The sequence below is a fragment of the Poeciliopsis prolifica genome, unplaced genomic scaffold (genome assembly GCF_027474105.1).
Source record: "Poeciliopsis prolifica strain line A6 unplaced genomic scaffold, Auburn_PproV2 SCAFFOLD040, whole genome shotgun sequence".
In the NCBI taxonomy this organism is placed as follows: domain Eukaryota; kingdom Metazoa; phylum Chordata; class Actinopteri; order Cyprinodontiformes; family Poeciliidae; genus Poeciliopsis; species Poeciliopsis prolifica.
The window spans coordinates 5,127,606-5,149,752 of record NW_026562415.1 but is presented as its reverse complement, the minus strand read 5'-3'; the positions used below and the strand labels follow the sequence as shown (position 1 = coordinate 5,149,752).

The 22,147-nt window shown below is 42.1% G+C and overlaps 2 protein-coding genes across 3 annotated transcripts; both read right to left on the bottom strand.

Annotated features, from left to right (window-relative positions):
- Positions 1-14,895: 14,895 nt before the first annotated feature.
- Positions 14,896-19,617, bottom strand: gpr85 (G protein-coupled receptor 85). Of its 2 annotated transcripts, none has more exons than XM_055054835.1 (2): positions 19,335-19,617; positions 14,896-18,096 (listed from the first exon to the last, which is right to left on the bottom strand). In XM_055054835.1, exon 2 carries the CDS (start codon positions 17,928-17,930, stop codon positions 16,797-16,799), a length of 1,134 nt encoding a protein of 377 aa, XP_054910810.1. In that variant the 5' UTR covers positions 17,931-18,096; positions 19,335-19,617; the 3' UTR covers positions 14,896-16,796. The 2 variants fall into 2 exon arrangements, with proteins under 2 accessions (XP_054910810.1, XP_054910811.1); XM_055054836.1 differs by lacking the exon at positions 19,335-19,617 and adding an exon at positions 19,045-19,244.
- A 1,452-nt stretch (positions 19,618-21,069) lies between these two features.
- On the bottom strand, positions 21,070-21,805 carry LOC129375618 (small integral membrane protein 30-like). Its single transcript, XM_055054837.1, has one exon. It carries the CDS (start codon positions 21,708-21,710, stop codon positions 21,528-21,530), a length of 183 nt encoding a protein of 60 aa, XP_054910812.1. The 5' UTR covers positions 21,711-21,805; the 3' UTR covers positions 21,070-21,527.
- Between the last annotated feature and the right edge of the window lie 342 nt (positions 21,806-22,147).

The following is a 22,147-nucleotide window of genomic DNA, read 5'->3' as shown; positions in this document are numbered from 1 at the left end:
GACAACTTATAAGATTTAGTGGATTTTTGTTTTACAGTGATAGGGTGAAATTATTTGGGTTTGATCAAGTCCATTGTTCAAACGGAAAGCTGGAAACAGATCCAGGAAAATATACAATCAGGATACTTGCCTACCAAGAAAAACAAACTGCACATTTTCATCTGGATAAGAGCTGGACAATGTCTTGAGCTGCCATGGACAACGCAATGTTAATGTGAGCAATACTGCAGTGACAAATGATGACTCGGAAGCAACATCTGGTCGGATATTTAACATTTCACCCCCTGCATACTGAATTTATTTGGTCAGCTGGAGGCTGTGTCGTCTGATTTTTATTTTCATTGCTTGAGACTCAAAAGCTAATCTAGAACTAAGAGGTTCTAGATTAGTGGAAGTCGTAGCTGATTAGAAATGTATTGTTTTAAAAGGTGCGTATTAAAGCCACATTTCGAGTCCTGCATGTTGATTCAAACGCCGTTTGGTAACCTTCCCTTTTGGTGCTGGCCGTTGAATAAACCGTCACCAACATTATTTCGCTCTGCTTTACTCCATCTTTCAGAAAGCGCGGGCTACCGCTCCGCACAGCGACATGACGTTCTCCTTTGTTCATGCTCTGTGATTACAATCACAGTACCTCGGAGAATGTTTTTTTTTTTTCTTTCTTTTTTTTTTTTTTTTCTACACTGACATGGTGGAGTTATTTCGGTCCAGATGACTCAATTATGCATGGGCTTTATTTTCAGCGTTTGCGCTGTGGGTTCAAGGAAGGACAGACTACCGATCAAAAAGTAGCCACCAACGTGACAGTGTCTTGTTAAATGCTGCCCTAAGAAGATAAAGAAATAATTGAATCCACATTTAAACATAATTTCTATCTTCCATTACATCAGCCTCCAAAATAAAACACATCATAGCGCTCCAGGCTTCCAGACACAGGAAATGCTCAGGAGATGCTTGTGGACATCGAACCAAGGCTTCAGTTACTGACTTAAAGAAAACTAATTCCAGTGACTCAAAACTGTTTGATTCTCCTGTAACTAAATCAGCACTACATTCACATTCAGAAACGGGTTGTTTCTTGTTTCTCGCAATAATTTGGTTTGACAGCGGCGACGGCTGTTGCTGTTGGAGGATCGCACGGCGGTGAAGCTCTCGTCGTTTGCAGCGAATTTTAATGAACGACGTGGGTTTGCGCGTTTGTTTTTTCTCTCTGGATGCAAACATCAATGATTCTTTTGTTTTCCTATCTCCGCGTATTCGACACATCGTGTCACCAACAGCAATGCTTGCATCACACCACGGAAAGGCCAGTACGAGTGGTTATGTGCAACCGTGTGTTCTTTTTGATTAACAAGTACACACAACTGAATTGAAGCAGGCCATGACGTCCACCTCTCAGTGCCACTGAGACAAGTGAGCTTTAGCTCAGTGAAAAACGTGACCGCCCCACGTTTGCTCCGAAAATGACATACTGAAGTGCAGTTCGATTAATACATGGTGTTTCAAAGAAAGAAAGAAGAAAAAACCTAAACGCCAGAATTGGGTTTCAGTTGTTGCTAAGCAACAAAAGTAACCAAGACTAGTGCATTGTTTTTCTAAAGCCGTTAGCTGAACAGGAAGCCTCTTGTGAACAACAAAGTCTTAGCTAATTAGTGGTAGTTTGAAAGCTAAGCCATTAATCCATTTATTGTCTTCCGCTAAGCCGAGATTGGGTCCCTGGCATAACGGGTCTAGGTGGGAGACCGACACGTTCCCTTTCCCAGTGACGCTCCCCACCTCGTTCTGTGGAATACCAAGGTGTTCCAAAGGCAAAAGGGGTATGTAGTCCTTTTAGGACGTCTTTGGTCTCCCTCCCAGAAAGAAGGCCGTTTGCTCCTCAGTCTATCAAAGCCCAGGCATTCTCCAGAAGAAACTTCTCATACCTGGGTATGTCTGCGATTTTATTTGACCAATCTTGATCCATGTGCTATGACCAGACGCAAGACGAACTGGTTGGTCGAGAGCAATCGGAGCACCCTATTGAAGGGGTGAGTGGACTCTCGGTGTGCTTTCAATTCAAAACTGTTTGGTCAACTTTAAACCGAGCAGAGTTTGTCCCCTCAGATAAAGGATTTCATCTTGGTAGGTGAAAAAGTTCACCTGAACACTAGAGGGGCCCAAACAAGCAGAACTCTTGTTAAACTTTCTGTAAATTATGTAACTATAACTGAGTGATTTTTTTTTTTTTTTAAAGCAGCATGAAAGTGCACCAAACCAAATGTTTGGTGAAATGTTTTGTTGTTCCCCTCCCAATCGAATCGATTACTTTAGGACTTTCCAAGTGTGAAAGCTCTCCAACGCAGAGTTTCTTAGTTTTCCTGAAAATACTGCCAAAATCTCAATTTGGGCTTTTCAACGTCTACATGACCTGTAATCTCTGCTTGGGGTATGGATGTGCTGCTATTATTAGCAGCAGTAGAAGTAATACTTAAACTTTTCCTCTCTTTTTTTATTATGTTTAAAAAAAAACAGCTGAATTACTTTTGTTTTCTCATCTTAAATCATGCCACAAAAATACAAGACTAAAAAAAAAAATCTACTTTTCCCACTAACCATTTGACTCGTTTATACGTGATAAATGAGTTAGGCCGCAAAAACAAACTACCATGTTTCCGCTGCAAAAATCAAATCTTTATTTCCAGCACAGTCCCGCATTATTATGCATGTATTATCTTCCGTGTCAGAGAACAATGAGATCAGAGGCCTGGATGAGTAGGTAATCATATCAGTGACACACGGCAGCCCTCAGCTCCTGTGCAAGCTGCTGATGGAACTGATTGTATTAACACCACATTCCCCCAAGTATTTTATGTTACGTTTCCTGAGTTATCTCACACTCACTGATTAGATTGTTTTCACGCCGTCACTTGCTCTCCGTTTTTCTCTTTCCAAACATCCGACACTCGGTGGATTTTCTTACAAGACAAACTAAAGGTGTTTCTGCATGTACTACGAAGCGGCGCATGAAAAGATGCTGCTGTAACGTCACTGCCTCCATTCAGAACTGTGGTCCAAACATAATACTGCAAAAAAACAGTCATGCGACATATAGAATAATAATCTGCACCAAGATCCTCCTGAGAAAACAGTGTAAAGAAAAAAAGGATATGGTGCATAGTTTTCTGGGTAAATATCTCAAGTCACTTGAAATGAGACAAAAGTTTGTTTTAAGACAATAATTCCTGAGTATACATGAAAAACGATTAAATCTATGGGAAAAATGTCTTCCTGCGGGAGCCTGGCCTGGCTAAAAACGGTGTAGCATGCGCTTAAAATAATATAAATGGTCAGTATTCTTCAATTGTACTTCACCCACGGCGGCATATATCGCCACACCTGCCGTCAAAAGTTTCGAAATCCTGAAAAAATGTAAAACTCCAGGCAAATATTTTGTGAAGACAACCGGCTCGTCGGTTTGAAGCAGTTCCTCGTTACCAGTCGTCTGTTCTTGGCGCTGGTCCCTGGAATGGAATTTAGACCATCTGTTGGCTGTCAGCGCCGAAGAGACCCCAGTGTTAATTGAAATAAATTTCAGTGAGCGATCAGAATATCTGATCTAATTTAGCCGTGGAAAGCACTTGACCCTCGAGGAGCTGCAGCGATGCTTCCCGCCCACAAGAGACGGCTCAGTCAACCGCCATGAAGTGACATGCTGAAACAAAATCTGTGAAGAAATAATAACAGCACTAAAAAAATATCAAGTCAAATTTTGAAATGTTCAATGTGGTCTTGCTATTTTCACCAAAACTGAAGAAATGATCGACTGAAATATACTGGCAGAGGTTCTTGAGACAATTAGAATATTAGGGGATCGGCGTTAATCATTATGAAAAAGTTCCTGCTGCCAGAGAGACTCCTGCCAAGAATTTTGTGGAATTGAATTGTTAATGCAACACTTGAGCACGAGAAGCTGATAGTCGGCCATTTGCAGACATCAATCTCTCCGACTTTCTTTCCTGCTCTTGGAGAAAGCGAGGAAAATGAAGAGGTTCCGAACAGAAACTTGCTGCAATGCAGCGGCTCAGACTTTGACCGGGAAACATTTCTCCTCATCAGTCCCCCAGCTGTGAAAAGCGCCACTCGTTTACGCTAAATAAGTTCATATATATGCAATAATCAATTACAATAGCTAAAAAAAAAAAAAAAAAAATGTTATTTGAATATAAACCTGATCTGACAACACATTGCAAAGTAAGGTGTGAACAAAGTTCCCAAGCATCTTATGTATGAGCAGCGAGCTTAATTTTATAAGCTGTTGTCGTTGTAATGTGCGAAAAAAAATAAATAAGTACCTTTTCACCAGAGAACCTGAGCCAGCAGCTGCTGCTGCTGCTGTGATTACAGAACTTCTACTGCGTTGCTGTTTGTGCCTCCCCTGAAGAACGACGACGATGACTCTGTCTGCAACATTTCAGCTTCGTAGCTATTTTGCTCTTTGCCAAACATCAATACATAGATATAAAGTGTTTTAGAAAAAAAAAAGCAAAGCATGGCTACCCCCAATCACAATCATTGTGCTGCAAATAAAGGGCAGCTGATGACACCAAAGGTAAATCACGCAGGCTCGTATAGTGTGCAAGTCAGTGCAGCTTTGCTCTAGGTGTATAAATTGCATAAATAACAACAGCGTAATCAGTCTGTTGGAAAGTTATTACATCTATGTAGCAAATGTAATTCCTCAAGAGGAAAATTGAATCCTGTGAACACAGAAGGCAGAAAATTGTTTTTTTGTTGTTGTTTTTTTTCTCCCCCTTTCGCTGCGGTGACCATGTTCTAAAGTGGAAGGGAAATATTTTTCAGGTGAACACATTGATCAGACGTTTGCGCTCATGCTGAAAGAGTAAAGAAAGTCGCCTTTTGACATGGGAAAGTGGTAATGGGCTCCCATAGAAACTGAAAGGCGCTTTACAACGGGTTTCTGATTCACTCAGCTTCATCTGCACACACTTTCCATGCTATACATTTGCACTCTGTTATGTTCAGCACTTTCTCTTTTCATCTTGTTGGTGAAAAAAAAACAAAAAAAACAACAAAAAAAACATTTGAGTAATTGTTGGTGGAAAAGTGTTAGACCAGCTGAAGCACATAATGTCAGCAGGGAATTCTGAGAAGGTTTTTTAAAAATTATTTCTCGTTCCATGTGACCATCTCTCAGCTAGGATCCAGTGAACATTAACAAATACCAAATATGATTCAACTATGAAATATGAGTTTCAAGAACCGTTGCATTTTTTTTTTTTTGCAACTTTTAAAACCGTGTAAGAAATTTAACTAAACAACACAGAAATGTTGATCCCATATCATAACAAGTCACTTGAATTCACACAATACACTAATGTCACAACAAAAACAAAATGGCCAAACAAAGACAACATAAAGATATTTATTATTGTCTAAATGTCACATGACATTGGGTTGCTAAAGTAACAAATCTGGAATTTGACATCTTCTGGATCATTCTGGAAGATCTAGTTGTTCCCATGCATTTCTTCTCCTACCGCAGTCACATGATGCAAAAAAAAAAAAAAAATCAAACCTCCAGGAAAATGCATCCAGAAGCCCCGACCCCCATAATTGACGCCTTTCCATGCAGAGGAGCGGGGGCTCTGCTCCCACCTTTTTTCCCCCCAAACCTTGGGCTCAAACTTAGAGGAGCTGATTTCCCTGTAAATGACTCCAGTCCTCACTGAAGATCAGAAACCTGCACTCAAACTAATACAAATGATTTAAAGAACAAACAAACTTATCGCTCCGTGTAGGAAGCCATTTAAGCCCACATGCGGATCAGAAGCCGGCCAGCAGGACGCTGTAAGTTCCAAGGGAACCTCATTTAGCAGATTTTTCCTGGAAGTGGCCGGCTTTGTTTGGAAGAGAAAAGAAAAAAATGGCAGCACATTGCACACTAATTACTACTTGAGAAAAGTAATAAACAGCGAGCTGATAAACAACGTCGGCTGTGCAGGAAGAAGAGCGAGTGACACAACTATCAGTCAAGTTGGGCATCATCAATCAGTGCCGCTGCCAACACCGTTTGACAAATTAAGATGAATTCCCAAAACGTGTCCGTAGCATTAATATTGCATTGATTTTGCTTCCGAAATGCTGAGTTTTAATATCAAAAAATGTGGACCCTGTCACTTCCCGTGGGCCCCCACTGACCAACCCATTACGCCAACAGATGCGGATACATCCATCAGCTTACCTGTCAGGTATGTAAGTACCGCAAATGAATGGCTTATCAATCACCTATTCTCATCTCTGTCAATCTGCATAAAAGAGATTAGTTTTTTGTTGTTTTCTTTTTTTTTTTTGTTACCCCCGCCCCTCTCTTGCTTTGCCTCTCTTGATGTTTCACTATCATAAACAGCAGAGAGAGAGAGAGAGAGAGAGGAGGAGGATGATGAGGAGGCGAGAGCTTGCTAGACGGAGCCTTCGTGAGAGCGCCGGGCCTGACTCAAGAGAAAGAGATGTTTCCAAAAATATAAAGGAAAGGAGGAGAGAAGGAAGGATGAAGGGAGAAGAGGAGAGAGGGAATGTGCTGAAGAGGCAGGAACACAAGAAAACAAGTGGATTAACTCCCACAACAGCCACCCCCCTCCCGCTTTCCCCTCTTCCCGCTTTTTCCCCCCCCAAAAGCCCTCGGATTCGTCACAAAAAAAAAAAAGATGCAGAATTAGAGGAAACAAATCGCCTGGATAAACATCCCTAAACACTCCTTGGTTGGGGTGACGCAGAAATAAATGAATTAATAAAGAAAACATTAAAAATAATCCAAATTTTTAATGAGATTTGTGTCAAGTTTAGTCTCCGTAATGTGTTTTTTTTTTCTTCTTCTTCATTTCTCCTGGGGCAAATGTACCTCAAGAGTGAGCAGATGCAAACAGTTGGTTGGACGTTTTAAATAGACACCAGGTTGGCTTTTGATCACGATGAGATGCACTTCTGTGAGAATACACAGGCTGGACGCATTTGTACGCCACGAAGGTTCGCCGTCTCCTTCATGCAGGGTTACTGATTTATTTATTTTTCTCCGATTCATTTTCCAATCTTAGTATAATTTGACAAAAAAAAAAGAAATACAGCAAACATTCGTTGTATAACCGGGGATGCAAAATACCACCGCATCCAGTGTTGCCGCGATCATATCACAATGTCAGACTTCTCAACACATGCATGGAGAAGCAAATCTCTTTCTGATCTGATATTCTTTTTTTAAAAAAAGAGTAAACAATAACCTTGAGAAGTCGCCTAGTAGCAGGAGTCCACCTGTGTGTTATTTAAAAAAATAAATGCAACAGTTCTCCAAAGGCATCAGAAAACAAACGGCATCAACAACACCGAGAGCCCAGAGTTTCAAACAATGTCCAAGATTTAGAATATGAAAAAAGGGAGCAATGTTACTTCAAAATGGCAACTTGTTCAGCTCAAATCAGGAACAAAAAAATTTGAAAGCAAGATTTTATGTTTATTGTTTAGTGGTTCTGTGGTTTGAGCACATAAGGTGCGAAAAGGTCCCAGTTCAAGGTCAAACATAAATGCGAATGAGAATTTGTAGTTAGATTTGAATTTTTGTACAACACTTATATTTGTTGTTTTTTTTATTTTTGTCTGTTTGTTTGTTTTTTAAACCGTTAAATACAAATCTGAGGGAGTCAAGGAAACTTCCAACCCAGCACCGAAAGGAAATGACAACATTGACGATGCCGACAATTTATCATCCAGAGCATTGATTCCACATCAGGACCCAGACAGCACAGCAGGGTGTCATGGGACCCTTTAATCTAGCATGAAAGACACGGGTAATCCTCGTCGGGGGGATTACCACCGACCAGTACTCTCTCTTTGCATATTCTGACTTCGGCGAGCGCCGGTGCTTAAGCGCTAACCCACCAATCATGTTCAACCCAAGTCTTCATCGCTCATCCGAAGTATTAGCAACGGAGGAGACGTGTTTACTCTTGAACTCCCACCGAAACCGGCGGATGTGGGGGAGGGGATTTAGAAGCAAAGAAGCTGAACCTGTACAAGATCACAAGCTAAGCTTCACTTTAGCAAAATATGCTGCTGTCATTTTATTTCCTGCCATTAGCAGTGTGGTTGTGTTACGCTCGCATGTTTGTATTCCAATAAACATGCTTGGTCCGGGTATTATTATTTATTTACGTTTTTCCTCGCTAACAGATTGCAGTGGCATCTTAGCTTAAAATGTTCAAATTTAAGCTAATATAAAGCTTCCAACCATTTGAGCTGCTTACTCAGAAGTTTGGACCGGCATAAGGCTGTTAGCTTAAGCTGCTAGCTTTATAAAATTAGCAGCTTAGGTTTGTTGGTACAGCAAACTTGTGAACCTGTACTTGCTGTACCAGTAAGAAAATATTCCCTAAAAACAACCGTGGCTACCAGGGGTGTTGCTCATCATTTTCATTTCATTGTTTTGTATTAATGGGGTTGTGTTTTCTCCATAGCTGCCCACAGACGTGTTCCATATAGACTGTCTTTTGGTATTTGGAGGGAAAGCTTCTCATTGGGACCAACCGGTTTCCACTTTACTGCAAACACCGTCATCAAGTTGTGGCTCCCGTGCCACTGGTGGGACATGGGTAGCCTTCTGTGGTGGCCAGAAGAAGCTTTGGGATCCAATGGGCCTGAACAACCAAAGCTATGTAAAAATTGGAAAAGAAAGGTGAACAGGAGAATTTTCCAAAAATCCCCACTGTTAAGCCGAGAACCAACGATGGTAAACCCCGAACAGCTTCTCTTATCAAGTCAGATCATATTGTTTCACCACCGAACATTACGTCAACTCCAAATATCTCCCTGGAAATGCATTGCAGCTCAAAAACACATTTTTTTTCACAGAACAACAAAAAGCAGGTAAATTTCTGTTTGAAAATTACAAAAAACAAAACAAATATCCTGTTAATGTTAATTGAGAAATAAATGACAATTCAAAAACCAAGCACTGTTTTATCACCATACATTCTCAAATGTTGTTCACAGATACCATCAGTAGGAAATATCCTGTCATGTTCTGTTCTTTCCCCACATAATTACACTTCATAATATCATTGTTCTTATGAATGACAAACATGTGAGAATTGGCAGTCATCGTCTTACATTCATTCATGTTGACGTGATGCCAGTGACACACTTAAAAAAACAAAACAAGAAGCACCAGCACAATTCCAGAGAAATGATCCAACTACAGAATGCAATTCTACTAGGGAAGAAAAAAAAAGTAAATATGCAGGAAGAAAAAACATTTGAAGCTTCTTCAGCAGCTTAGTCAGTTAATATTTAAAGCAAGGGGATTTCTCATCATCTTTTCAGTTCACCACAAGCTGTCGTGACATGCGGTCGAGAGGTGGTGAGAGTGATGCTGAGGACCCAGGTTGGAATGAAGGAACAACGTTTTAATGAGGAAAACACAAACCAAAAGTCCAGGCAGAACCGATGGAACTGGAGGCTAAAAGCGACTGGTCACGAAAATAACTGACAGCAGACGAGACGTCAGACCAGACAGCTTAACAAGAGAATAGACAAGGACCAGGCCAGGAACAAGGAACACAGGTGGGTTTAAACACACAGGGAGACAATCAGGAGAAGCAAGGAACAGGCGTCACTAATCAAGGGGTAGATGGGACAACGTAGAAACTCCACAGAACACAGAAACCTAAATAAACACACAGAAACAACCAAATCCTTACACAAGCCATTTTGGGGACACAGTAAACATGTGGAAGAAGGTAATCTGAGCAAATTAGACCAAAATTACAAAACACTGTATTTGGCAGAAATCTAATACTGCACATCACACTGAGAACACCATCCCTCGCTGTAAAACGTGACACTGGGAGCATCACACTGTGAGGAAGATGCGCGAAGCTAAATACAAGTCAATGACATACATAAAAAATAAGCTGGGGCCAGAGGTTAATGCCTGGCAGTGCAGCGACCCTAAGCAGCAGCAGTGGAACTACTGAAATTAAAACATGATTATGTCGTAGAATGACCCAGTCAAAGTAAGGTCATAAATTGAAGTTATGTAATGATACTTAGAAATTGCTGTTCTCATTTATATTGTAAAGAAGATTCGATAGACCATCGCCATCGTCATTTTCCCCCAATGTACACCTATGGACTATTTTCTATGGTCCGTCACACAATCTCAATAATAAAACATTAATATTTGATAACTAGTCATTATTGAAAACCATGTTTTTAATGCTTGCATTATCCCAGATGTTTTAGTAAATTGTGTGCTGCCATCACCGTAAGGATGATTGGAAAAGAATTTATTGTTTTTTTATTATTTTGTTTTGTTGTGTTTTTTCTTGCCTTAGCAGTTTTTGGCTGTAGTCAGTCAGATGTGGCACATCAGCCTCAAAGCCGTAATCCTGTTAGGCAAGAAAACCACTGCAGCGGCGCTACACCTCAAAGACTTTCTTTCCATCTCCAAGCAGAGAAAAAGCAATTGGCTCCGGTTTGCTCCGAAGTCACTGCTACGAACCCAACGCACTTAATCTCAGAGGTCAAACAGAAGCAGCGTTTGGAAACGTCTCACGCCAAAGTCCACACGAGTCGTTGCTCATAAACATCTCTATTCCTGTGCATAGAATATCGGCCAGTCCTCATTTTCAAGCTGCAAGGACAAGTCTAGTTAATGAAAAATAAAACACAGAAAGTAGTTCTTTATCCCCCTCCCTCCCTTAATGGCTTTAAAAAGATTAAGTTATTCACTTCATTTCATTCCCATTTTTGAAAGGACACTTACTGCTCGTTGATTAGGGTTTCGTGCGATTAAACAAACTCAATGAGGCCTTTTTTTAAATTATTATTATTATTTTTTTGTGTTTCCAAATGAAATTGTGTTTGCAAGTCGCCAGATGGTATTGATAATAAACATAACGCAGAGGCGTATTCTATTGTTCTTAACCCATTCTCAGAAATAAAAAATAAAAAATCCCTCCAACTGCGTGCGCCACTCTTGGAAGGGAACCCGAGAAGACGTGCCTTGATTATTCATAGGCAGCCAAAAAGCCTAATTGAATAGTCTTCTGAGCATTAAATGAAAACTACATCCAGCGTGATTATCCGTCTGCCGTGATCTAAACACGTCTGCCCGAAATCAAGCAGTCAGTAATTGCTTCGATTGTGAATGATATGCACCTCCCCGTTTCTCGGAGGAGAAGGTACCTCGGAGGGGAAAAGCGGTTCAGACAGCTTTCAAGCCACGCTGCCACCTCTGCCTGTCATATTTTCCTCAGATGTAAAGAGAAAGATGAAAAGAGAGATAGAGAGAGGCAGAGAGAGAAAGAGACAGAGAGAGAGAGCGACAGGGAATTACTGGGGCACTCGAATCAACATGCCAGAAAATGGGCCAGTGCTCAAAAGTGACACCGTTTGCTAATTTGCATGTGCTCGATGAGAATGAAATATGCATCAGTGAGACGTTAAACTCGTGCCACAACCTTAAGTAGCGAAATTTCCTCCTCACTTTGAATAAGTGGAACAAATGGTCATAGGTCAGCTCCCTCGTGAGTCTAAAGAAATATTCCCAAAAGGTAATATTTGGTGAAAAAAAGAAGAAGAAAAAAACCCCAACTAATTACAGTTTTTCAGACGGATATCTAATAGTTTGATCTGGCCTCTTTGGACTGTGTTTGCAGGCTTGGAATTAAGATGAACATCGACTGAGATTAAAAGAGCATGATTTCCAAAGACCAGTTTTATTGAATAAATGATGACTTTGCTGGGCACCGAAACGCTAATATGAAACTGCATGCATGCTCTTGGGTTGAATAACTGTTGTGAATCGGGCTTATTTGGATCAAAAAAAGAACAGAACATGGCAGCATGACTTTACATTGTTCAAGCTGTAGATCAGTCTTATTGTGTTGGCCTTCGTCGTCAGGAATGAAATACAATAACTTTGCCCAAAAATGACCTCACACGTAGAGAAGCTATGAAGTCAAGAATATTCCAGCTGAACCAAATCTTCCAAAAACATGAGAAGCAGAAACAACCAAGGAGACTAAAGCCTTTTATGAACTGGTAGATGCTGAAGCACCGGAGTCTCATTAAATCAGGACGTAAACATGAAAGTTATTGTCATCAACCTATTAAAGACGCCTGCGTCTTTGAGGGGAGACAAGGACTAACACGTTATCTTCGCTCGTGTTGTTGTGATTTTGTGACACGACAGTCGACTCCCGTCGCCGAGCAAAACTTTGAGCGGCTCCATCCTTTGTCGGGGCGACGTCGCCGCGTCACGTTCCTCTTCTGCGCATGCGGGCCGCTTCGGGGGACGCGGACCGCTCTCACAGTCGTGTCATTCACAAGTGGCCATAACAACAACAACAACAACAACAAACAGATTTAAGCAAAAACATAAAAAAATAAAAATTCAACAAGACCTCCTGTGTGAACGCAGCCCAGGTCAGAAAATCTGGAGGCTCTGATGCACAAGCTACAAATGAATAACGTTGCTTAAACTTCTGAACAGAACTGTCTCCTCAGTAGAACCTTGAGAACATTGTGAACATTCCTGGAGAGCCATTTCAGCACCATGGTTAGCGCACTTTTTTTTTTTTTCAAGCAGCTTTGTCATTGGCATAAAGATTAATCATTATTTTTTTGTTTGTTTACAAATGCCACTCAATATCTGAACGTGTCTGGAAGAGCTGTTGATTATTTTCCAAAGGGTAAAAAGTCAATTATCAATTAATTGAACCATTAATCTCTGCAGAGGAATTCTATTATCATATAGTTACATTTATTTCCTGAAAAACAAAAAAATTAATAGCCTAAATAAAAACAAAAAAAAATCAGACGTTCCACAACATACATGCATTCTGAAAAAATTAAATTGACTCATTTCTTCAGTTCTCATTTCCATATTTTACATCTCATCTCCAGTGCAGCTGCAAATCAATGTGACCTTAAAAAAAAAAAAAAAAAAAAAAAAAAAAAAAAAAAGAAAGAAAGACTGGAACAAACTGCTACGTCATGCGCCGCTCCAGGGCCCCCAGCTGAAGGGTTTTCAGGCGCCATGGTTGTATACGGTGGCTGCGTGTATGTCATGTGAAATTGACTGGCGTTCCTCTTTAACACAGAGTGACACCCTGCGAGGGTGAGCGAACCCGGGAGATCAATTCGGGCAGCTTCTTTCCATTAAATGTCCGAGCCGCTTCGCGTTTAGCGGCAAGACGCAGCGTGTGCGCTGTTGTGATACGCTGTTCCACACAAACTGGAGCGAAAACTATGCTCATATTTAAAAAGCACTCACATAAATTATACATGTGGAAACCTTGTAGAAGTGCCAACCAGCAATAGTCACTTAGAAACCCGCTCTAAAGCGAGGCTTTTACCCTCTGTGTTTGATGTTTTAAACATTTCCATGTAAAGCAGAGAGGAGCTTTTCCCGAAGCAGGGTTCTTTGGAGAGGACGTGAGTAATAATTATCTCACCTGCAGTAGATAGCTCCGTTAATGAACTCAGTTTGGACAAAGACAAGTCAGTTCAGGCCGTGCATGTGTTAAAATGGCTAGTCAGAGCTACGCTATTAGCCAACTTCAGGAGGATTAGGAACATTTGTTGTTTTAGTGCTTAGTTGACATTTGACGGTAATTGACATAGACTTCTACAGTTATTTTTGCAAATAAATTGATTTATGGTGGTAAAAAAAAAGCACAAAACAATAACTAATCCTTCAATTCAGCTGTGTTGAACCAAAGAAGGAATTGAAACATGGCGAAAAATTTGAGATTTGACTGATCTAGCACAAATGTGATAGAGGTGTCAATGCGGGGACCTCACTGTCAAGTCCTCACCAATCCTTGAGGATTTGACAATGAGGTCCAGGCATCATTTGATTCATGCATGTTGGACCAGGAACACATAAAAGTTTCAGATCACCGGCCTTTGGGGACCGGAGAAAGATTTCGAGGCTAGAAATCCAATATCTGCACAAGTGTCAAGTTTTGGAATGGGTGACATGGGCGTATAATTTTATCATGATCATTTTTGAGCAAGTGACATAAAAAGGTTTGATTTTAAAAAACTATCAATTGCACAGCTGAACTTTACAGAACAGGTGCAAGTAATAATCCTTTTGGAAAAATATTGACCTAAATTATGGTCCACGTTGGAAAATAACAGCTCAGTTAATAATCTCAATGATAATGCAAATCTTTGAGTTATGCATGCTTAATCAGCGGAAACTTATAACCGGGCTCATAATAAATCAGATTCCGAACGCAATTACTGTGTTTGAATAACAGCAATAAATGTTATATCAGTTGATTGGCCGTGCTAATATTTACTGGCTAGTCTTTAGAAATCTAAACACTTAAGTTGGTAAAAATCAGCTTTCTTGAAGACTGTTACCAAAGAAAAATTAACTAGTATCACACAAACCTGATTAAAAGCAATCTTTAAGGTAGAATAAATCAGTTTTGATCCCGTCCTTGTGAATAATTAATTACCTGATAAAAGCGTACAGCCATTCACTATCTAAAAGCAACTGAAGATTATTATCAAGTGTAGGAATTGGCACAATTGACTAGTGACTATAGTCGCAAGTGTCTTTCTCTTTATCCAAACCAAAGTCGCCAAAGGAGCTGTCTACCATGTCCCCACAACAATAAGTAAATCCCACCAGTTTTCCTCACTTTGAAACTAGAACAAATTGAACTCCAATGGGACTCTCCTCTGAGTCCCAACTTCCCAGGCACAGAAATCCATCAAAGATGCACAAATAATCAAAGAGCCCAACTCCCCCCCAAAAAAAGTGTTAATGTAGTCATGTTGTATTGTCTCCATTCAGCCACCTGCATTTAAAAGAAAAACTTTTTTTTTTCAAAATTGATACTTTCTTTTATTTCCAAAAAGCAACAATTTACACAGTTAACTTTCAGCAAATGCAGTCCTAACTGAAAGCGTTACTCACATTCGGGACTTCAAAATGAAAGACTCACATACTGACACACTACCTATAATATACAAAAATGAATACGTAATAAATATTAAAATGGCCACAAGAGAAAAAAAAAGAAGAAGAAAGTAAGTCATCGAAAACAATCAGTAGAGAGCAAATGTAGGGAAAGTAGAAACAAGACAGTGTGCCTTAAATGTCTTTTCTTTTCTTTTTTTCCTTTTTTTTGTCCTTTTACATTTTTTACAAATTGTGCAAGATTTTATACTAAGGCTCTGGTCTTGAAGTGAAGGTTGTCTAGCTTACACACATCTTTGCTGTAATACACATCCACTTCAACACACACACACACTCGCTCTCTCTCTCTCTCTCTGTGCTCACCGCACTCTAAGGGGTGTAGCAAACCATTGCAGAATAAAAAATGGGCTGCTCAGTGTATGGCCTGCAATGCTCACGGAAGTGGACCAGCTTTTTTTTCTTTTTTTTTTAAATGGACATGCATTTCACGCTGATGTGACAAAGAAAGAAAGAAAAAAAAATACCCAGCTCCCCTTGCATCTACAAAAAAAGAAAAACAGTCTGTTTTTTTTCCCCCTTTTAGGACTGAATGGAAATAAATAAATAAAAAAACAAACAAACATGACAATATCATCACCATTAAGGCAAGAACACCCGGAGTGGCATCGGCAATACTGTCACAATGTGATAGTGTTTAGGTACATGGCTATGATGAAACATTAAACTACGTCTTTAATGTCTTTTTTTTTTAAGCACAAGATCTGTTTTTTTCATTAAAAATCAGTCTTTTTTTATTATTATTATTCCGAACCCATACGTTGCTCCATCTTTTATTTTTTCTCATAAAATCAGTTAAGAAAGTAACAATGTGAGACACTATGGACATATGGATCGTAAAACTACTAGAAATAATTTATAGTCTTAAGTTGCAACTTCAAAAAAACAACAAAACAAAAAAAACACAAATCGCAAACCCTCGCCCCCGGTAACGCCCGCCCGCCCGCCCTGTAAATCGAAAAAGGAAACCACTTACATTAAAACCATCTCATCCTCTTGTGATGGTGTGTATCCCAACGTCACCAAGTTTTGCTTTACGTACCGTAAAGACAATTGTGTTGTCTGTTGCAAATTAAAGCATTCATCGTTTACGCTGGAGGAGAACAAAAACAAAGAGAGAGAGGAAAAAAAGTTGTCCTTGCGATGCAGATGGCAACCATCGACCAAAGAAATGCAACTTTACATCTTCTTTTTAGTGCAACTCTTAAACTGTAAAACATTTCCAATGATTCCTTGAGAGGTATTGTTTCTTCATTACATGTTCGCTTTTGAAACTTTTTAAAAAATGTTTAAAATTTTTGTATTTCACACATCACAGAGTAACTCGTCTTCAAAAGATCCAAAGCGGGAGGTTTTGTTTTGATCGTTTTGTCAAAGGAAAATGAAACAAAAAACTTTTTCTTTTTTTTTTTTTTTTTTTACTTTTTGCTTTTCTGCATCGGCATGGCCTTCCACAATGTCTGTTTACTAGAACATAAACATAGGAGGGGATCCATACCTTCTCTATATTCCCATTCCATCCGGTTTCCATGTTCAATTGGACTTTTTGTAATTTAATCACCCAAGCAGAGCCTCGTGGTCAGCAGTCCACCCTCCACCCTCCGCCCTCTGAGAAGGAGGAGCAAGGGAAAACCAGGAGGCTGAAGGGGAAGGGCGTAGAACAAGAGCTGTACAACTGGGTCGAGCCCACATCAAGATAAACCAGGGTAATCAAGACATAGATGAGTAAAAAGCCCCAGCAAAACCGTCATATAACGCAATAGGGTTCCCTTGGTAGCCTGGATTTTCTACAGTAGAGGAGGGTGGTGCTGAAGCAGCGCCGTAGCTCCCTGTTGGAGAAGATGCAGATGAAAGGATTGACCCCGGCCTGGGCAAAGCTCATCCACACGGCTGCTGTCAGATACCCTCTAGGGACCACAGAGCCCCTGGCAAACACGCGCCAGTAGCAGGCAACCAGGTAGGGCCCCCACAGAGCCAAGAAGAAAAATGTCATTATGTAGAACATCCTACTAATCCTCTTCTCCGTTTTGAACTCATCGAGCACCAGAAGACGTCTGCGGCCCGCTGCGTTGCTGTTCTGTCGGATCCCCAGCAAAGTAGGCGGGGTAGGACCACGGCCAAACCCGGCCAGCCAGTTGGCCGCTGCCTGCCCGCTGGCGCCTGGCCCGTGGAAGGTCCAGTTCTGGCTAACGGCAGGCACAAACTGGACGGGCTTCATCTTTCGGCGGTCGTGGACGAAGAAGATGAGCTTGAGGTAAACCAGCTGCGTGGCCAGAAGGATGAGCGCCAGCAGGAGCATGAAGCCCAGCGAGTCGTTCGCCCTGAAGGAGCGGTGCTGAAATGTACACTGGTCCTCCTCCGGGATGAACGTGTACGTCCCGACGTCCAGCACCGGAGGGAACGCCATGGCCACCGACAACGTCCACACCATGCAAATGACGGCCAGGCACGTCCAGAACGTCAGCCTCTTGGTGTAGAAGCGGTGATGCGCGATGGCCAGGTAGCGGGTGACGCTGACGCAGAAGAGCATGAATGCTGTATGGAAACAGGAGAGCACACCGAGGAAGGCAATCACTTTGCAGGTCAGTATGCTGTAGGTTAAGACAGATCCATTCTTTACAGAGGTGAAGACGAAGGGGAAGCAGATAGCGGAGCGCAGGATATCCGAGGCGCACAGGTCCAGCAGGAAATAGTAGGGTGCCCGGTGCAGGCTCTTGTCTTTAACCAGCAGGATTGAGATCAGGAGGTTCCCTACCACACCGACTCCAATGATGAAACCCAGGGAGGTTAATTTGAGGAATGTGGCAAGAGGAGAAACATTCTGCAAGATGGTGTGGTCCCCTGCATGGCTATAGTTCGCCATAGATGGAGGAGGGATCATAAATGTAGTGGAATAGCTTCAGCAGAGTATCATGATCTGGAGGTGGCAGGGGGAGGCGTTTGATCCATTGGGTGGTGTGCTTTGAAGAGGTATCCAGGCGTACAGGCGACCTCCTCTCTAAGGCATCCTTTGTTTCTTTGTCTCATCACACACCTGGAAAAGATCCCTGAAAAACATCATCCATCCATCAGCGTTGAGTGCCAAACAACAACTGCACTTGCATAGTTGATACAAAAAAAAGGCAGCCATTCCCCCACCCCCCTTCTTCCACCCCTAACGATGACGACTGGAAGAGGACTTCTCCACTTTTAAACATAACTGTGAAACAACCTGGGGGGAGGGGGTGGAAAAAAACCCTAAATGAGACGAGAAAAGCAGAGACATGCAGCGACGGAGCCCGATGAAAGTGACACATTTCTTGTCATGACGCCTCGGAATTTCCCGAACAAAAGATGGCAACAGCGCAGTCCAGCCTTCACCGAGAGACGACGCATCTTTACGCGTCGGGAAGCAGAGAGTTCCACATTTGCGAAGGTTTAGGTTGGATTTCCAGTCCGCCCCACCGCCCCCCACCCCACTCAGCTCACAACACCCCATTCCCCCTCCCCCTTTATGGTTGAGGGGAAGGAAGGTGGGGTGGGGGAAAGGGGGCTGTGAATTTTCGGCGCAACTGTGAAACATAAAAAGAAATGCAGACAAAAAAAAAAAAAGCCATTATTGATCACACCCTGCACTTTCCTCGCAGAACAGAGGAAGGCTCTCTCCATGGAAAACCGACGCCTCGCCCCGCACCGTGCAACACAAACGCTCAAGCATCCCTCCGTTTTCCTCCGATCATCAAAAAGGTTAAAGGGATTACAGGGTCGCTAATAAGCGCCGCTCTCATTAATGGATCTATCGAGCCAAAACCACCATTTTCCTCAACGTCTCGCATAGAGTGAAAGCGGACACATATGATGCATTTTGCCATAGGATCTTGCTGTCCCGTGATGAGAGATGGATCGACGCGGCTCGGGAGAAACAGCGAAAACAAGCCGCCTCGTACTAATGATGTGACACACTTTCGTTTACAGCTTATTCGATTACACACAAAGGCGTTCGGGTCCATACTTACGCGTCCGAATTGCGTCCTCTTAACGATCCGGGGCTCGAATCCAACGGATTATTGTTATTTTTGTATTATTATTAATTTTCATCATCGGAACGGAACAACAATCTCCGCGTCCTGCACGATTCGCGCATCCATTAGAGCAGAATCATTCCCGAGGCTCCGCTATGAATCGACCAGAATCGCTGCCGCCACATAAGAAGACAGGGCCAGAGGGGGGAAAGAGGGGGAGAAAAAAAAAAAAAAAAACAGAGAAGAAGACAGACATTCGATCACACGATCAATCAAACTCCTACCTGTTGATAATCCCAATTCGTGTCCCTCCGGTTGGTTATTTACATTGCACACGTCGGGTTTTTAGCAGTTTTTTACATTTGGTGCCTGCCCCCCCCATCTTTCTCTCTCTCTCTCTCTCTCTCTCTCTCTCTGTCTCTCTTCTTCCTCCACGGTGAATATCCTACAGTACACGGAGCGCACTGCGCATGCGCCCTGCATCCCTCCTATTTGTGATCCAAGACGCGTCTTGTCTCTTGTTGCAGCAGCAGCAGCAACTGCGTCTCTCTGACGGTAACATCTGCTTCGACAGGGCCACTGCTGACTGGTAACGCGTTACTACAGTAACGCGGAACGGATTACGGCAGGGGGGGAGGGGACGTTATTTGAGTCATTACTTTTAAGAAGTGTAAAACTACTTTCCCGTCAAATAAGTTATATATTTAAAAATATTATCCTTTATAAATGTATATATATTATTTTCCCCAAAGGGCAATATTTATATGAAAAAAAAGAATAGTAAATGTAAATAAGAGTGGTGTTTAGCCTCATTTGCGCTGATTCCCCCTGAATAAAGTTAAGTGCAACCAAACAGGTTCAACTACTTAGTAAATATGGTGGTGGAAGCATCATGCTGAGGGGATCCGTTTGGTCAGCGGTGTAACAATCATGACCCAAGCATGTTGATGTGTCAGAAAGGCTCAGAGTCCCAATGTAAGCACAGGTGAGAAGCCAAACACAACTGGGATGTTGCAGCAAAATATAGAGATATGATAGGCTTTGTGGGGCTCGTGCGCAAGGTCACTGTGATTTGTAGATTTTTTTTTATTTATTTATTTTTTTATAGTTTGTACTTTGACGAAATACGCAAGGCACCATGGTTTTAAGCCAGACCTACATCACTGTTGGATGGATTCCTCTTGTACCGTAGGACGTATGCATTATAGACGAGCACTCTGCGCTCCCGCATGTTCGTTCTGCCTGGTCAGCATCAGAAATTCATAGGATCTGGTCCACACCACCTCCCCTACCCCACCCAAACCATGTACGGAGGAACTGTGATGTCACAGACATGGCCACCATGGGGAACAATGACTCAATCAGCCATATGTGCATGGTTTGGGGGGGGGGGGGGACCAACAACAAAACAGATGATGTATTCGTTATCATGCAGAGAAGTTGAGCTTGAAACTCACACATCTATCACACAGGGAGGAATATCTGATATGTTTATTCTTTTTCTTTTTACATTATTATTGATGTAAAAAGCCTGAGTGACTTTTCACAGGTATGTTTGAGGATATTTTACCATTTCAGAATCTTGAAAACCACAATTTTATGAGACAAAACAACACAAATTGCTCAATGAGAAAAACGGAAAAAAACAAAACAAAACAAGATATGTTTTCAAAATAATATTTTTTAAAATGGCTTTTGAATTCTGCTTTCTCGCTTGGCCCCCTTTGACTCTGACGCCTCCAAATGAAACCCAGTGCAACCTATGGTCTTCTGTATCCATCTAAATAGTGCAGTTTCAGCTACACCCGTCTTTCTGTGCTTACTGAGGAAAAGAATCCCCGCAGCATGATGCTGCCACCATCTGAGAAGACTGACTAAATCTACTCATGCAGGCATTTTAATTATTTATTAGAATTAATTTTATTGACTTCAGTCATAAACAAAGTTGCTTCCCCCCCCACCACCTCTTTCACCTTATTGAACAACTCAAGAACCAACTAAAATCAAGAACCACTAAAAGAAGTTTGATTCAATGCGTTTATTCTTTACAAAAGCTGTAAGCAGAACTATTAGCTCAAACTTTCCAAAGCGAAGTCATGTGATCGTCACACATCAGAATCAATCAATGCTTGATCGTATCGATCAAGTAACCACAGTGATCGTTTAAAGCCAAGAAATCTGTTTAAAGAGGAACAGGGCATTTTAAGCAGATATTCGAGAAAGTCTTTGTGCATGGAAGGCAACAGTGTTTGGTCCTTAATCACAGTGTTGTGCTCGCACACTTCCTGGATGTTTCCTTTCTGTGTTTCACGTGGTCCTCCCCCTCCGCCCCGAGTTTTTGGTTTGGAAAATCAGCTCCAATAAGGCACGTTTCAGAGCAGAACCTGCGCCAACAGATCCGTAGACCGCAGGGCGCGTGCACCGGGAGGTTTAACGCGGCACAGGGAGGCGACGTTATCTCGGAGGTCCTCCGTTCTTCAGAGCGGCCCATTCCGCCTCCGCGCGTACCAGCCGAGGCCGACGCAGAACCCCGTCACGGCCAGGACGGAGAACAGCAGCAGGGCCAGAGCGTCGCCCGCGTCGTACGCCTCCGCCGCGGGGACGAGGGAGGAGAAGACCAGCAGCCACACGAGAGCCGCGCCGCTTGGAGCCTCAGCCATGTTGGTCTCTTTCTCCTGTTTATCTGTCGCCCGTTCAGTTGCTTTTCTAGAAGCAGATGCGCCTGCGTTAAAAAAAAGGAAAAAAGTCAGGTGACTGCTGCGCCACGGCTGGACTTCCTGGTACGCTCAGCCAATCACATCGCTGCTCGGTGACATGAAAATGAAAATGGGTTTAGCCCCCACCTTGATCTGCTTAGATCACAGGTGAAACTCCAGTCCTGCAACTTTTAGATGTGCTTCTGCTACACGACACCTGAATAGCATAATTAGGTCATTAAGGCTCTGGAGAAGTGATCCACACAAGAAGGAGGAAATTAAGCCATTTCATTCCAGTGTTTTGTAGCTGTGGCACATCTAAAAACTGCAGGACAGCGACCCTTCAGGACTGGAGTTTTTTTTTTTTCGCCCCTGGCTTAGATGGCATGCAGTGGATATAA

Coding starts and splice junctions, on each gene's coding strand:
- gpr85 (XM_055054835.1), bottom strand. CDS start 17,930: ATGATCCCTCCTCCATCTATGGCGAACTATAGCCATGCAGGGGACCAC.
- LOC129375618 (XM_055054837.1), bottom strand. CDS start 21,710: ATGGCTGAGGCTCCAAGCGGCGCGGCTCTCGTGTGGCTGCTGGTCTTC.